General features: G+C 46.6%; 1 protein-coding gene across 8 annotated transcripts in view; it reads right to left on the bottom strand.

Annotated features, from left to right (window-relative positions):
* Positions 1 to 537: 537 nt before the first annotated feature.
* The window catches only part of RUBCNL (rubicon like autophagy enhancer), a 42,803-nt gene continuing 26,013 nt past the window's right edge, over positions 538 to 17,327 (bottom strand). For 6 of the 8 annotated variants that reach the window (XM_049646951.1, XM_049646950.1, XM_049646949.1 and 3 more), the window contains 5 exons: positions 11,143 to 11,381; positions 10,080 to 10,141; positions 7,545 to 7,698; positions 6,819 to 6,909; positions 5,496 to 6,332 (listed from right to left, as the gene is read on the bottom strand). In XM_049646951.1, the coding sequence (XP_049502908.1) occupies positions 6,061 to 6,332; positions 6,819 to 6,909; positions 7,545 to 7,698; positions 10,080 to 10,141; positions 11,143 to 11,381 (818 nt within the window). In that variant the 3' untranslated portion in view covers positions 5,496 to 6,060. Of the gene's footprint in view, positions 6,333 to 6,818; positions 6,910 to 7,544; positions 7,699 to 10,079; positions 10,142 to 11,142; positions 11,382 to 17,327 lie in introns of all 8 variants that reach the window. The other 2 variants (XM_049646953.1, XM_049646954.1) reach the window with 2 other exon arrangements.

Below are 17,327 nucleotides of genomic sequence, written 5' to 3'. Positions count from 1 at the left end.
CAGAGCCTGATGCAGGGCTCGAACTCGCCAACTGTGAGATCATGACCTGAGCCGAAACCAAGAGTCAAACGCTCAACAGACTGTGCCACCCAGGCGCCCCATGGAGTCTCAAGTTTGAATCCAACCCTGCCTTCCTGGGTCCTGATGAAGGCATATTCATCACAGTAGGAGGATAAAATGAATCTTGTGTAATTTTTACGTAGTTAGTGATCTGGTATGTGGGCCTGAGGTTTGCTTTCTGGCACAGGCTCTGTAAATGTTAGCAGAGGCCTTCCTCTCGTACCTCCCGCCCAGACCCCTCAGTTTCCAACACATCGTCCGTGGCCTCAGTGTCTCCTGTGTTCTTCCCACGGCTGGGGTTCGCGGGAGATGCATGAGGCCCATTCGGGCCAGGGCAGGGCAGGATCCTGTCTTTATCTGAAATGTTGAATTTCGTTCATTGTGAATTTTTTTACATTAAGTTTTTAAACCATTGATGATCTTTCTTGAATCCTGAGTTTTTGGGTTCCTTCGAATTTTATGCCTGAGATAAATTCCTTATTCTCCTCACCCCAGTTCTTCCCCATGTCTTCAAGCATCTTCCCTTTCCCATTTCTTCCATGGAAGCCCTTGTTCAGAACGTCATCACGACAGCTGGTCGGCGGACAATTCCTGGGCTCCCATCATCCATCCTCAACCCGGACCCAATATTATCTTCCTATGTGGAGGTTCAGTGGTGAGCCTCTCTCTCTCAAAATCCTTCAGGGGCGCCTGAGGGGCTCAGTCGATTAAGCATCTGACGTCAGCTCAGGTCGTGATCTCACGGTTCATGAGTTCAAGCCCTACATTACGCTCTGTGCTGACAGTGTGAAGCCTGCTTGGGATTCTCTCTCTCCCCCTCCCTCTCTCTGCCCCCCCCCCCCCCCCTGCACACACATGCTGTCTCTCAAAATAAATACATAAACTTAAAAAAAAAAGGGGGGGTGTGTGCCTGGGTCGCTCTGTTGGGTCAGCGTCTGACTTCGGCTCCGGTCACGATCTCGCGGTCCGTGAGTTCGAGCCCCACGTCGGGCTCTGTGCTGACAGCTCGGAGCCTGGAGCCTGCTTCAGATTCTGTGTCTCCCTCTCTCTCTGCCCCTTCCCCACTCGTGCTCTGCCTCCCCAAAATGAATAAATGTTTCAAAAATTCTTTCAAAGCTTCCCTGCCTCCTGTAGAATCCAAAGCCCATCATGCCCACTGGTCTCACGTTCTCTAGGCTCCACGTTCTGGGTCCTGCTAGCCTTTCTGGCTTCCTCCTTAGGTAAATCCCTCAGTTTGGTGTTCGTGTACTCGCCCTTCCTCAGAGAAGTCTCTGGGCTGCTCTTCCTCTCCTGGGGCCTCTTCCCACCCTCCCGTTCACTGTGGCGTCTGCCTGAGCCTTCCGGATCAGTCTCCACGAGCGCTCGTGGTGTCCCAAGTGGATCCTGCCACTCCTGTAGTGTTTTGACTATACCTGCTCTCTGACTGCTATTTACCTGTCGCCCTGCCCCTGCTGGCCTCCCTAGGGGCGACTGTGGGCACCTTGACCGCTGAGTCTGCGCTGTGTTCCCCACCCTTAGGGCTGCTGACCGTGCTGCCAACTTCCTCTTCAGCGTGCACTCAGCCTCTAGCTCCAGTTCATACTTTGACAAATACTCTGCTTATCTCCTTTGTGGCCTTTGCAATGGATCTTTCTCCACAGCGATATGGATCTTCTCCTCTGCCTGATGGTTACCCCAGAGATGCCTGAGACTTGAGCTGAAGTTGGAGCCCTGTTCTAGACGGACACTCTTAGCATCTTCAGCAAAGGGCTACAAAAGTGACCTATTTTGGTCACAGCCAAAGTTATTCCCTAGGACACCACAACGACCTTTTACGTCACAAGTCCCTCTCACCCTCTGAGGTCCCCCACAGGGGACTGGGATGCAGCAGGGCCACTAGAACCTGTCCCCTGTTAGACACAGACGCCCATGAGTGTGGCCAGCAATGAGCTCCAATCCGCCTCTAGCCCCGGGCAGACAAGGGGCTTGTAATCAAAGCCTCACTCAAGACTTGTCTGAAGGTATATTCCAATGTATGTTAAATCTGAAAATCAAGACGGATTAATTTGCTTTTTAACCTTAGGTAACAGCCACTTCCCTCACCCACCCCACCATGATTCAGACTAGCACCTTCCAAACTCGTGGCACCTAAGGGTGGCCATTCTCTCCAAAGCTCCGGAGCAGAAGTAGGAAAGGTGGAGGCAGTGCTCGGTCGTCATCGCTCTGTTTGGGGATCTCTGTCTGTCCAGACACCCACCGACCTACAGATGGTATGGTTTCCATGCCATCGTTATCTTTCAGAGTCCATTCTCTGTGTCTTGATGCCTGAAGGTCAGGGGTCCAGACTGGATGACGCCTCTCTGGCACCAGGAAGCGTGCCACTTAATCACCATCTAGCCCTCCTAACAACGCCGGATGTTGGTGCGTCGGTTTCCTAGGGCTGCGCCGACAAATGACCACAAACCAAGTGGGTTAAAACAACGGGCGTTCATTTTCTCATGGTTCTGGATGCTAGACGTTCAGAGTCAAGGTGTGGGTAGGGCTGGTTCCTTCGTGAGGCCGCGAGGGAGGACCAGCTTCACACCTCCTTGCTAGGGTCTGCCGGCTGCCGGCAGTGCTCAGGGTTCCTTGACTTACAGACACGTGGCCCCACGTCTCCTTCACGTGACGCTCTCCCTGTGATTTCCGTGTGTCTATCTCTGTCCAAACTTCCCTTTTCTCGTAAGAACACCCATCATTAGATTAGGGTCCCTTAACCCAGGAGGACCTCATCTTAACTATATCATCAAACACCCATTTCCAAAGAAGGTCACATCATAGGTACCTGGACTGAGAACTTCAACGTGGCTTTTTGCGGGGGGGGGGGGGGGGAGGGGGTGGGTATTGCTCTAATCCTCAGACTAAACTGAGACACAGAGTAACTTCCACAAAGGTACACAGAAAATAGGTGGTATAACTCAGTATTTAATCTGTCTTGATCTAATTATTACCACTTAATAATTGCTTGTACCAGGCCCTCTGCTGGGTGCTTCATTTTCATTTCTAATCCTCCTATCAACTGTATAGATTTATTATCCCCCATTTTACAAACAAAGGCACAGATCGTCGAAGTATCTCTCCCAGAGCCACACAAATACAAAGCGGTAGACCTGGGAATCGACCCAATAATTCTCACCCAAGCCAACCCACTAGGACATCTTTGAGATGACTCATCCCTCCTCACTCCACGTCCCCTGGTATAACTCCCTGCCTGCAGCTGAGAGCCACAACTGTAAGCGACACATTACTGGAATTCTTCAAGCAACGGTGTAAAGGCCAAAGTAATCACTGGGATCCCAGCACTGCCACTCGAGGCCTCACGGTGGATGATAGCCTGATGAGAAAGACCAAGTCCTCATCTTCCTTCTGGCGGCCAGGGAAGAGTTACGTGGAAAAACTAGGACAATGAGTAAATCCCATTAAAAAGCAACATATTTCACAGTGAATCACTTCCCTGAAGACTGCTGCCTGTGCGTGGAGGTGGCTTCTTTGTTCTAACAGGCACCTTGCGGGGAAAACCCGTCTAATACCACGTGGGGAGGAACCACGTCTCAGCCAAGCCCATAGAATGGTTATTTATATTGCCTCGATATGCCTCAAAATAACAAGTCAAAAGCATCACTTCCTGGCAGCTGCCATGCCCTCTTCCTCAACATCAAAGATGTGTCTCCCACACATACACATACCAGTGCCTTACAAACACAGCAGCCCGAACACAGAGCCCTTCAAGCAATGCATAAGCCACAGAAACTTCCTCAAATCAATGCAAGAGACTGAGAAGGCACTCAGCCCCATGCCACGAACTGAGGCTTGGACCGCACTTACCAGTTAGAAATTGGTTTCTTTTGCTTGTATTGTCTCCAAAAGATACCACATCGGTAGGGGCTAGGATCACGGGGTTTGGAGGCAGGCAGACTCGAGAGCCAACTCCAGCTGTCCCGTGCACTACCTGTGGGTTGTTCCTCTTCTCTCAGCCTGTTTTCTTACTTGTGAAATGAAGACACTGACATGAATCTCACAGACAGGTGATATTAACATGCCATGCCGATCCTTGACTCCCAAGAGGGAATATAAACTATGGTCAGGAATAAAACACTGCTTTAAATTTGACCTTGTTTATCTCATCCCATGGACCTAAATTTATATTTAAAAGAGACCTAGCTTAAATAATGAGTGGGCGCACAGCTCTGGATGCATCTGGGATGGGAAAACAAGTGACAGAAGGAGAAGATACCAGATTGGTGGGAGACACTCATTTCTTTCATGTGTTCGATATTATCCCACTAAATACCACACACACACACACACACACACACACACGCACACACACGCACACACACACGCACTGGATGGGATTAGGGGAGGACCAGTGCTACTCTACGGCCTGCCTGTACTGTTTGAGAAGTTCATCTGAATACGTTTAGTTAGGGCACATGAACCCCAGGGGATATGACACTTGTGCTCCAGGCTGAAGATGTTCCAGGAAGGAATCCAGGCCCAAGGCCCTTCTCAAGTAGGAGAAAGAATGTACCAGGTAAAACAAAAAAACAGACTCCCATGTCTCAAGAAAGCATAGTGATTCCTTTAACCTCTTAAGGTGATGTCTGTGATTTTAATGTTATTACTAGTATTTTACTAGTAATTACTAGTATTTTAATGTTATTACAGTATTTTCTGCAAACACTTTATGTTCAGTGTTATATGTATGAGACTACATCCTAAAGGGCAGGTGTGAAGTTCTACTCATCCATGCCTCCCTTGATTTGGTGTGGGGAAGAGAGATAACAAAGATGTGCACTTCTGAGAGCGCCACGTAGAGGTGACTGCGTCAAGCAGGGCCCCTGGGCACGGCTAAGCAACTCAAGCTCATCTCGAAACAGATGTAACTGCAGAAACAACGTACATTCTCCATACGAACCCAGGAACGAGCCGAGTCTGTAACACTGATACAATTACAAAATGGCATTTAAGGCGGAAAAAACTTCCGAGCAAATAGATTGTGGGTCGCACTTTTGTTCATTGGAAGTACCGATCCATTTCACAAGACAAACTTTACAGGAAGAGGAACGGAGTCATCTGTCTTGTCAGTGATAATTCATAAAAAAAAAATAGGATCCGATATTAGGTATACACAACCACTCAAATACAATTTAGGAAGTATCCGAAAAACTCTTTAAAAAAAAACAGTAGCAGCAAAAACATTGAACATGTGTAAACAAAACCACCAGTAACAAGTTAATGCTTAATAACAATCTGAATTCTTTTGAAAACATTAAATATATGTAATATCGGCCATTCTTAATATACAATACTCAAAATCTAAAACAATGTTATCAATAATAGACACAAATTGGTGTTACGAGGCATACTGAAGAGTCTTTTTCACAATGCTCGGGGCATCATGATGCCGCAGAGGGTAAACTTTCCGAAAGTCTTCTCCTAGCTGTGATCCTCGCACACCGGGGGCACCCGGACGACTGGAAACACCGCTTGTGAAAGCAGGCTCTACACCCTATGAGCAGAGGGGACAGCTATCAGCAAAGGGGCTGTCTTGCTTGCTCACGTATGTACAGATGGTCATCCCCATCCCGGGGAGAGAGGTGGTCTGAACCCAGAAACCAGAGTCATCCGACAAGAAATGAGGCAGGTTGAAACTAAGCGATTATGAAGTCCCCACTAAGCCATGGACCTGAGGCTGAGAGAGCCTGATACTATAGTGCCCCCAGATCTGCCCAAGGACTGTTCCCTCAGCTGCTGACAGCTGAGGAGGTGGCCCTCACTGGAAATGGCCCTAACTGGAGAGAGCTGCCTCCCTCAAGGTCATCTCTGCATGCGGACACTGGCTCGCATCTGGTGGGTGACTGGTCAACCCTGGGTTTAAAGGCTTGGCTGGTCCCTGACCGACTATGTGACGACAGTGAAGGCCACCCTGCTCCAGAGTGCCCTGAGATGTGCTAAGCCTTCAAGGCCACCATATCCAGCTCAACTTGTCCCTCTGCCAAGCCCTGTTGACTTCACGGTCCCACGGGTGCTGAGCCTGACATGCCCCAGTGAGCTTTCTGCTTGCAAACCTGTGGCTTGGAGTTTGTCTGCTGGGGAGCCTCTCCTGCGATACAGCCTAATTATTCTGCCTAACAGGTTAGCGGAGACAGCGCTGGAGGGGGTCAAAGAGGAGGAGCAGCTCTTACCAAGGGTAAAGGCAGAATGCATTGCCAGATTGCTCCCATGAAACGGTTTAGAGATCACGGGACTTCCTGGAGGGTTAACACATACAGTAAAACAAGGTCTAAAAATCTCTTCTGTGAAGAGCCAGATAGCAAATGCATTAGGTCTTTTGGGCTACACGGTCTCCACAACAACTCCACAATCTGCCAGTGCAGCGCAAAAGAAGCCAGAGACAGCACCTCAGCCTTAGGCATGATTGTGATCCAATCCCATAACTGGGGCAGTGGCTGTAGAGTGCTTGCCCTGCTGTAAAAGAAGTGGGGCACGGGCCAAAGGGGAACCACTCTTCTCTCCAAACGCTGTACAGGAAGGCCTCACCCTTCATCCCTGCCCCACCCACACACTCCTCCCCATGCACCCCAAATTCTATTAGCTCCCATCCAACATACAAGCACACACCAGCATCATATACTTCAAACAACACTGGGCTTAAGTTATTAAGTTGCCCTTAAGTTAATTTTCTGTTTCGGTTATTAAGCTGTTAGTAAGCTTACGTTATGAAGCTATGAAGATACCTGAACATCTTCTACACGTTTCGGTCTGAAATGGGAAGATGACCGTGGCACTCTGACAAAATTCACAAATGAAGCCCTTTCCTTGACACAGCTGTAAGAGAAGGAGCCGGAGAGTTACTATCCTCATTGGCAATGTTTCTTTTGATGGAGAAGCCAGGTTCCTACTTTGCAGAACTTTACACACGTCAGTTTTAAGTGTCTGTAATTGCAGCCTCTAGAAGGAACAGGATGCTATCTCACGCTATAGTAAATGGATTCGAACGGAACATGCACATGTGTGTGTTGCACGGAGAAATTTCACATCGAGGTAGTTTGAGGCACCGGGAAAGGTCATGATTTTACATGTGTGCTTTTAAATGATCTGCTTTTGTTTCTGAGGGCTGCACTACAATTCTTGAATTCATGCGGACACAGAGCTCTTGTTGCACTGGATCCCGAGTCCACATGGCTGTACTTGGCACGTCAGGGCAGACGGGAGTCAAGGAAGGCCCCAAGCAGGGCTTGGTTCCCTAGGAAGGCACTTGGCTCAGGCCTGCATCCCGGCCCTGCCACCTGCCAGGGCTGTCACCGAATCGCTCTGAACCTCATCTCTCATCTGGGAGGGCGCTCCCGGCACTTTCCGCAGGATTTGTGGGGTTAAAAGGGGGTGACGTGTAGAACACCCGCCACAGGTCCTGATGTGGAAGGGACAGCTTGGGGACACACCAGTTCCAGGTGAACCCTTACCTCACAGCCGGCCACATGTGCGAGGGAAGCTTTTAGAATGTCCTTGAGCAAGGGCACCAGCAGCTTTTTCTTGACCCTGACCAGATCGTCCAGGGAGAACAGGTGGAGCTCATTAGTCAAGTGCCTCGGCACCTGCTCAAACTCCTTTAACGTGCTGCCAGAGAGGAAACAAAGAGTAATTCAGGCACCCACCCACACAGCGGTGGGGACACAAGAGGGTGGGGGGCAGGCAGTTGTTGTTTCTGGCACTCACACTTCATTTTTTTGAGCTCAATTAAAAAAAAAAAAAAAAGCCCAAGAGCAAGTTAGCCTTACTCACCACCTTACGTTTTGCAAGTCTGTTTGGAAGCCAGGAACTTAAAATTCTACAAAAGCGGATTTCAGAAGGCTGAACCAGCAGAAAAACACGCCTCTCGCAGCCTGCCCATGGGCAGGGTTTTGCTGAGGGAAAGACAACTGCAAATCTATTTTTCGAGACATAAAAGCCTATACTGAGATAACAAGCACTACCTTGTTCATTTCAGCTCAATTTCAACCATCAGCAGGTGGACCCTTGTCCCAGCCAGCAGGAGAATCACGGCTCACAGGCAGGTGTGGGACTCCCCTCATCCACGAGTCCAGCACACAGCCTAAGGCTCGAGCATCCAACTGTGAGCTGATCACAGCCTCCTGTGTGTCCCAAGGACATTCAGAACTGAACGTAACTTTCTCCGCCTCCTACTCATCTCCTTCTGAATTTCCTAAATCAGTCAGTGGCATCAACATGCACTGCATTCCCAAGCCAGCCGCTGCCTACCCTGGATTTGACATTCCAGTAACGCCAGGCTGTGTTGAATTCTCCATGCAGCCAGGGGTACTGGCCCCCACGGCTTCCTCTTCCCGGGGGATCCCTGACCCTTCTTCTTCAGTCCAACTCGCTCTTCAAGCTCAGGCTTAGGAAGCCTCGTGGTCCTCTTCCCCACCCCACCCCTTCAGACACCTTTTCTGCATCCTCAGGGCACCCTGCGTATGTGTTTAACACACAAGATCTGTTTGTGCTTTTTCCCTGGTCTTAGCATGAGACCTTATCTGAAGCAGAGAAAAGAAAATTTCAAGAAATTTTTGTAGACAGTAATAATTGTGGGTATTGTTACATATAACAATATGTTACAGACAAGAAAACTGAGAGCCTGAGAAGTAATTAACCTGTCACACCAAGGCCATGAGGTAGGTACAGGTTAGGCCCAATGACTACTGGAGACATGCTCCTCCCCAAGAAATTTAATTCAAAAGCAATACGTTATCATTAAATAAAGATCAGAAACTGAACAAAGCTTTAAAACAAAACAATATTTTAGAGACTATGATCCCACCTACTATAACAAATAATCTTAACCCCTTGAGTAACAACCTCTTTTTCCACTTAAAAAATTCTATCTCTGTCAATGAATTCATGCCCATACCTCTATGGCCATGGCTTCCAGAAATTCCAGCTCTAGAAATTAATCCTAAGGACGTATTTATGGACGTGCACAGAGATTCAGCTAAAACCTAGTTTTTTAATAACACAAGACATTAAAAACCTATCTAAATATCTATTAGGTATTAAAATCTACTGGGTTTAATATCTATAAGGATATTAAAAATCTATTTTAACATTAAGATATTAAAATCTATTAGATAAAAAAAAATCTATGAATAAGAGAATAATACTTAAATCAATACCACGTCCTAGTATAGAATACTATACAACCAATGACAGTTCGACATGCTCCTCTATCGGGGGTTTTTAAAAGGCCGTTGATAACACCCATGCTCATAGCAACACTATTCACATCAGCTAGAAGGTGGATGGAAGTAACGTTTCTGGTGATGAATGCGTAAACAAAATGTGGCAGATACATACAATGGAATCTTTTTCAGCCCTAAAAAAGGAAGGGAGTCCTGACACGTGCTGCAACACAGGTGCAACCTCAAGGGCATTCTGCTGGGTGCGATAAGCCAGTCACAAAAGGAAAGATGCTGTGTGACTGTCCTATTATGAGGTACCCGCGGTCATCAACTTCATAGAGACAATAAGTAGGATGGTGGTTGCCAGGCGCTACAGGGGCGGGGTGGGAGGGGGGAAGAGAGAGTTACTGCTCAATGGATGTAGAATTTCAGTTTCGAAAGATACAAAAAGTTATGTGCTTGGATGGCGGTGACGGTTGCCGAAGAATGTGCATGTACTTAAGGGCACGGAATTGTGCCCTTAAAATGGTTAAGACGGTGTATTTGGTTACGTGTATTTTATCACAACTGAAAACTAGAGTGATTTCATCCCTGTACTGGCCAATTCTTCTAACACGTTACATTCACTGCTAGTGAGCCAGAAGGTTTAGTGACTTTAACAATATGGTCTGCATCACCAAGGGGAGACCGAAGTAGGTGCTGTGCTAAGGGGCCCTGTGGACTGGGGGAGCTGGGACCAGGTGGCACACAGGGGACTGGAAGGTATGTGGGGGCGCCCAGCCCTCCTGGACCCAGGCCTGGCCTGTCCCAGCCAAACACTAGTACCTTTCAGCAAACCGGCAGGTCCTCAACAGCTTCTTGATATGAAAAAGTTGCTCCCGGGTTTCCTAAAGGAAGACACCAAACGGGGGGGAAAAGTTAATGTGATAAATGACACAGAAAATGTAGAAGTTAAGTCTAAATGTTATTTCTCACTTTGAAAGGCTACAACTCTATAAAACAAGTCTTTGAAGTAAACAGTCGATATAGCAGGGGTTCGTGACTGAGTCCAGAGATCCGCAGAGGGTCCAGGATGGACCCAACTATTGTGGGGCCTGAAGCTTACATAACCGTTGGGGTGGGGGCCCTCTTTGAGGAGAACACAAAACTATGCACAAAAAATGGAGATCCTGCCATTTGTGACAACATGGGTGAACCTGGGGGGCATTATGTTAAGTGAAATAAGGCAGACAGAGAAAGGAAAAAGCTGCATGGGCCTCACTTCTATGTGGAATCTTAAAAGGTCAAATACACAGAAGCAGAGAGTTGTTGAACAGAAGCTACAGGGGCGGGGTGGGGGGTGGGGAGATGGGGCAAATGGGAAGACATCGGTCAAAGGGAACGAAGTTGGGGTTCTGTCGGATGAGTAAGTCTAGAGATCTAATAGATGGTATGATGACTATAGTTAATCATAAGTGTATTAAATACTGGAAACTTCCTGAGAGAGTAAATTTCAGGTGCTCCCACCATACACACACACACACACACACACACACACACACACACAAAAGGTGGCTGCAAGGAGATGGATAGGTTAATTAGCTTGAGTGGTGATTATTTCACTTGTATTTGTATATCAAATTATCATGCTGTATACCTGAAATATAAACAATTTTATTTTGAAAATAATAATAAACAAATTTCAAAAGCTACGTGTACGTGCAGAACTATGCATAAATATAAAATGTGGTACGGGGTCTTGAAAAAGGCCCTGAAGCTGACGCTCCATCCGCTGGTGGTAAACCCGCCCCTTGGAGGGTCTGTCTGGGTCCCTTGAGACGGTGGCATCTGCCATCGCAGGGCCCTCCGAGCCTCTGGCCCGGCCTCCCCCGCAGAGGCAGCCGCTCACCCTCACTCTGTCTAGCTCCTTGGCCTTGGCATACAGGCTGTGGCCAACGCTCAGCAAATTGAAAACCGGCTGGTGCCACAGGCCGTCCAGCAGCCGTTTGGAGAACTTGCTGACGTAGTACTTCCTGAAGTCCCACAAGGTGAGGATCCGGGCAGGGATGCAGGTCTCCGCGTAGGAGTGACAGCAGTCACAGAAGTACTTCCCCAGGTATTCGCAGTACCGCAGCCGCTTCACAAACTCTGCAGGGCACACGGGAGGGTGAGCACACGGGACGTGAGCGCAGCTCGCCTGGGCTGGCAACGTACCCTCCTCCACCCCTACTTCCCCTTCCCACCCCACGTTCAAGACTGCTGGGTTTGTGCCGCGAGCACCATACTCCACCTCACAGCGCCTGGGAAAGATCCGGTGGGGACTGAAGGCCGTGGGGACTGGAGGCCACGCATTACGGCCGCTCATGAGCTTTGCTTTGTGGAAACAGTTGTCAGAAAAACAGAAACCTCCCCAAACACTCCTGAATTTGGAAGATGGGCATTGTAAACTGCAGTGGAGCCAAAAGAACATGAGATTCGGAGTGCGGAAATCTGGTGGGAGTCCAGACTCTGTCTCCCTCTGGCAGGCGGCCTGAGGGCTGGCCGGAATCGCTTCAAGCTAACTGTCCTGAGGCCATAAGAAGCCAACTCAGAACCAGATGCCAGGATATCTCACATAACGAAAAGTGCTTTGTAAATTGTAAAGCACAATATGTACACAGTTAGGGAGTGACACCCAAAAAAACTTCCTGGATAAATCAGTGAGAAAAAAAAAAAACACAAAAATGCACAAAGGATGGGAATAGGCGATACAGGGAAACACGGAATGCAAATAGCCAGTAATGACGTTGAGAAACGACCTCAGTAACAAAGACGTGTGTTAGCAGAGCGAACTCCTTGGTTTTGCATCAGACTGTCACAAATTTAGAGCATCCAGAGCAGGTGAGGTACCGGGGCGGGCACTCACAGGGCTGACAGGAGGCTATTGTTTAGGAGGAAAGTTCCATGATACACTTTAATTCTTCAACATGCGGCAGGAATCCTACTTCTGTGACACCAAACAGAAGTGCTAACATGCACGCGTGGAGACATAGAAAAGTGTTCATTATAGCACATTTATAGTGGAGGGGGTAGCAATCTAAATACACATTAAGAAGCAACTAGTTAAGTATGATGCACTCCATAGTGAAATGCCAGAGAGCCTACGAAATACATTTTAGCCCGTGGGCAGTGAGCGCCCAGTTACAAATATGTATAATGTGATCTTGATTTTGTTTTGAAAAATACACAGGCACAGTACAAGAGGATCCCCACCAAAAAGCCGATAGTGACTACTTCTGGGGACGGTGGGGGAGAAGGGTTTTTGTTCTTCACATTTTTTGAATTTGGTAAAATGAACACACGTGGCTTTCAGAAACATAGCTAGCAAAATGCACTGACAAGCAAAAAGCACAGAGACAAATGCAATACATACTTGGGTGCCTAGCACACAGTTAAAGAAGGCAACAATTCAGTTAAGTCTCCTGCGTGTCCCTCCCTCGATATCGAGTCTAAGATGAGCAAGGCTGATATTTACATGCGCCATTTAACTCATGGGTTTCTTTGTCATTTAAATACCATAAGGCATCATAGACATATTAGATGATACACCTTGTGAAGGTTAAGTGAAACTGTGGATGGGAAAGCAGCCACCACAGAACCTGGCACACTGCAGATTCTACATCCAGCTTCCTTAAATACCAGCTTCAAAAACAAACAAGGCCACTTATGTCTTCATGAAATGTTGCCTGAAGGATACTTTAGACACCATGTGCTTTCCATGAGTTAGGTACATGGTTATTCCTATTTGCTTCTGCACACGTATTTCCAAAAAATAAAGAAAGAACGAAAAATAAATAAGGCCCGAGTGCCTGCAGGAGCAAATGTTTATCGAACGCTTACTCCGTGTCTTACGCTGGTTAAATGTCTTACATACACTGTGTCGTTCTCTGCTCAAAACTTTAAGAGGCAGGGACTATTACTTTCCCTATTTTGCTGATGAGAGCACAGCCGGTGAAGTTAAACCACATGCCAGAGACACACAAACAGTAAGCAGGCGAGTGGGATTCCCCCTCACATCTGGCCTGACGCTCTAGCTTTTGGCCATTATATCCCACTCTTCCTCTGCTGCATTGGATGAGGGCAAGGGCAAAGAGCTAATAATGCCTTTGCGCCTGCCCAAATTATTCCTCCGACCCAGGTCACACCCAGTGTGATTCTTAATGATTCTTATTATTTACAATAGTTTATGTTCTACAAAGTTGCCTTGAATACCGAATTAGTGAGTACTGAAGGGTGTCCCGGAGTAAAATACAGGGCTAGATTCCTGTGAGCCTCTAGTAACAATATTTTTGCCAACCCATCAATATATAATCTTGTTTTTTGTGTGTTTTCTGATTAATGATACCTTATTTAATGTATTTTGTTAGGGCACCTGGGTGGCTCAGTCGACTAAGCGTCTGACTCCTGATTTCAGCTAAAGTCATGATCTCACGGTTCATGAAATCAAGCCCCCGCATCAGGCTCTGTGCTGACAGCGTGGAGCCTGCTTGGGATTCTCTCCCCCTCTCTCTTTGCCCTTTTCCACTCATGTGCACGTGTGCTGTCTCTCTTAAATAAATAAGCTTAAAAAATACACATATATTTTTTTTTTATTTATATCATTGAATTCAGGGCCAACAGCACTGTAACTCATGCCCGAATGAAGCTTATCTGATGCACGTACATTTTCCATAAAGCAAATCACAACCTTCTTGGGCTTAGTAACACTACACAGCACTTTAGCATTACACGTGGGGGGTGTTTAAAACAGCTAAATCACCGACAAAAAAAGGCAAAAGTGTGAAAAAAGAAACGGGGGGGGGTGCTAAATAAACCACAAGAAGACCTTGTTTACAGTACGAGAGATAAAAAAGAAGGCAGAGTATCGCCTTCTTCAGCTTCGGCTGCAAATGTGTGCTTCGGGGCAACTCAAATTTCGGGCGACTCAAAGTTTTGGTGTTTTGTGCATATCCGTGCTTGACTATGAAAACACCATGAGTCATGATTTTGTGGTCACAAATAAATTTTATCGAGTAGATGATTTTGCAAATATGGAATCACAAATACTCAGGTTCAACTATAAATATGTGTGTACAGACGTCTCTCTGGGGTTGATGAATTATCATTAAGACCTTAAGAGCTCATGTTTATGTCTGACTTCTCAAATTTGAAATCTGGAGAAGTCTTTTGCATTGTGTCTACTTCCCGCCCTGGATTAAGATTTCTGATTTGGCAGATAATGAGTATTACTTCGCTTGTGACGGGGCCTTGATACATTTTATATAAAATGGGCAAAATGAGGTATACTCTGACCCTTCCACTCACCATTTCTGATCAAACTTAGCAAAATGGGAAGAGGAGGGGGGCAGAAGGAGACAGTACATGTTCCTGATGTAATTCATCTTCCCCTAACATCTACTTTCCCAACATTTCAATACCTAGTCGCTCACTCATCAAATTTCATTGAATATATACTAAGCACTACTCTGTCCATACAGAATCAATTATGTCTACCTCTCTTGGTTTCTTCAGTCCGTTCATTCAAACAGAGCAAAACAACATATCCTAAACCAGTGGTTCCGGGCCAGGAGTAATTTTTTTCTCCCTAAGAACATTCGGAGATATCTGGGGACAGTTTCACGGAGCCACTGGCGACCTCTAGTGATGCTACTGGATGCCCTACAATGCACAGGACGGCCCTGGATGACAAAGTCAGTGGTCCTGAGGTTGAGAAATCCTGCTCTAAACCAGAACTGCTCTCAGCTGAGGAAAAGGCAAGGTCACAGAAAAATAAATAGGAAGGAAAAATTCCAGAATAGTGTTGTCCCACAGAACTTTCTGTGAGGATGGAAATGTTCTAAGCCCGTGCCCTCCAACAGACCAGTTACTAGCCCCATGAGGCTACTGAGCACTTGCAATGTAGCTAGCGTGCTTGAGGAACTGGGTTTTTAACTTTATTTATTCACTCATTTATAAATTTTTAAAATATATTTACTTATTTTTATTTTCTTTTTGATGTTTATTTTTGAGAGAGAAAAAGAGACAGAGCAGGAGCCTGGGGAGGGGCAGAGAGAGAGACAGGGAGGGAGACACAGAATCTGAAGCAGGCTCCAGGCTCTGAGCTGTCAGCATAGAGCCTGACGTGGGACTTGAACCCATGAACAGCAACATCATGGCCTGAGCCAAAATCAGATGCTTAACCAACTGAGCCACCCAGGTGTCCCTGGATTTTTAACTTTAATTAATCAGTTGAGCTACCGACTCTTGATTTCAGCTCAGTTCTTGATCTTGTGGTTTGTGAGTTCGAGCTCCACAATGGGCTCCGTGCTGACAGTGTGGAGCCTGCTTGGGATTCTCTCTCTCTCTCTCTCTCTCTCTCTCTCTTTCTCTCTCTCTCTCTCTCTCTCTGTCTCTCTCAAAATAAACTTCAAAAAAAACCCATTTAATTAATTTAAATTAAATTTTAAATAGCCACATGAGCTAGTGACTACCATGTTGGATAGTGCAGTTCTAGAATAAAGGTGGCTAAAGAGAAATGATAGTTAAACGCAACGTATTAAACATGGTTAGAGTCCGGATGGAAAAATTAGCTATAATGACATCTTGAGAACAGCAGGTGAATATGGATTGGTATGAGAGAATATTAGAGAGTTGTTATTAACTTTCCTTGGTATGCTAACTGTTCATCATCCTTACTTTTAAAACATGCTGAAGCATTAAAGGGTAAAACGTCATGTTGTCCGTTCACTTTTCAAATGGTTCAGGGTGTGTGAGATTGGAGGAGACGGAGGAGACCTGACAACTAAATGCCATGTGTAATTCTAGGTCATTGGTGAAATCTGAATGAAGTCTGTGGTTGAGTTCATAGACGTGTACCAATGCTAAGTTCTTAGTTTTAATGATCATATTCTCATTTTTGTAAGATGTTAACATTAGGAAAAGCTGGGTGAAGGAAATACGGAATGCCCCTGTACCATTTTTGCAACTCTTCTGTAAGTCTAAATATATCTTAAAATAAAGAGTCAAAATATATCCTAAGAACTATATAGGAAGCTCATAGGAAAAGTCCAAAATTGCCTACATTGGCTGATAATGTATCTACTCTCTGTGCCCTGGGTACCTCTTCAGCATGTGTTCTCCTGTCCTCATTACTCTCCAGTCACACAGGACTTCTCTGCCATTGCTGCAGGCCCTTTGCTCATGGTGACCCCTAACCCTTCCCAACACACACACACACACACACACACACACACACACACACACACACACGCTTCTGGGGCCCATCACTTCCCTGCAGAACTTCTCACTCCCAGCCCCACGAGCCCAGATTCAGTTCCTGTGCTGTAAATCCCATAACACTCTTGACTTTCTATTTTGTTACAAACGTTGCTGATGTCTACGCCTTCCTGTAAGCAGGCTCCATGGGTGAAGGACCACAATCATGTCACCAGGGCAGGCATACATCTCCACAGTTGAACAAGCTTGGGGAAATACTTAAAAAGTTGGTGGAATCACAGTCACATGTTCATAGTTTCTGACTCATGCTCTCAATCATGCAGATACTGAGGCACCAGGATATAGTGGTTAACCAAATAGACGTGGTCCCTACTAAACTAGCCGGGAGGCTGAGTCACTTAAAGAAAACTAGTTATAACTGTAAAGAATGGCAGGCCCAGAATCCCAGACAGATTTCTGTTTTCTATTTTTATTTCTTGAGGGGGAGGTCCCCAAAGTCTTTTTCTTTCCAACACTTTCCATCAAAGGCCAAGGGACCCTTTCCAGCAAAGCTTCTCTTCCCTGCCTTCCACAGGTCAGGCCTATGGCTACCCTCAGAAGCAGAACAAGAGATTCCTAGTCTGGAGTGGGCAATTTGCATTTCTGCCTGGAAGAAGCCTGATCTAGGCTTCGGCTCACCCAGGAATGATCCCCTCAGGCCACCTCCTCAAACCCTCTCAGAGGAGTTTGGCTAGCTCCTTGATAGGCCATTCAATCGTTCAACAAGTTTCTTTTAAGGAACAACCACGCACCGGGTGCTCTTGTAGGAGCATGTGAATGAAACAGACAACATGTCTGTCC

The sequence above is a fragment of the Panthera uncia genome, assembly GCF_023721935.1.
Source record: "Panthera uncia isolate 11264 chromosome A1 unlocalized genomic scaffold, Puncia_PCG_1.0 HiC_scaffold_16, whole genome shotgun sequence".
NCBI lineage: Eukaryota > Metazoa > Chordata > Mammalia > Carnivora > Felidae > Panthera > Panthera uncia.
This window is presented reverse-complemented; position numbering and strand designations above follow the sequence as displayed.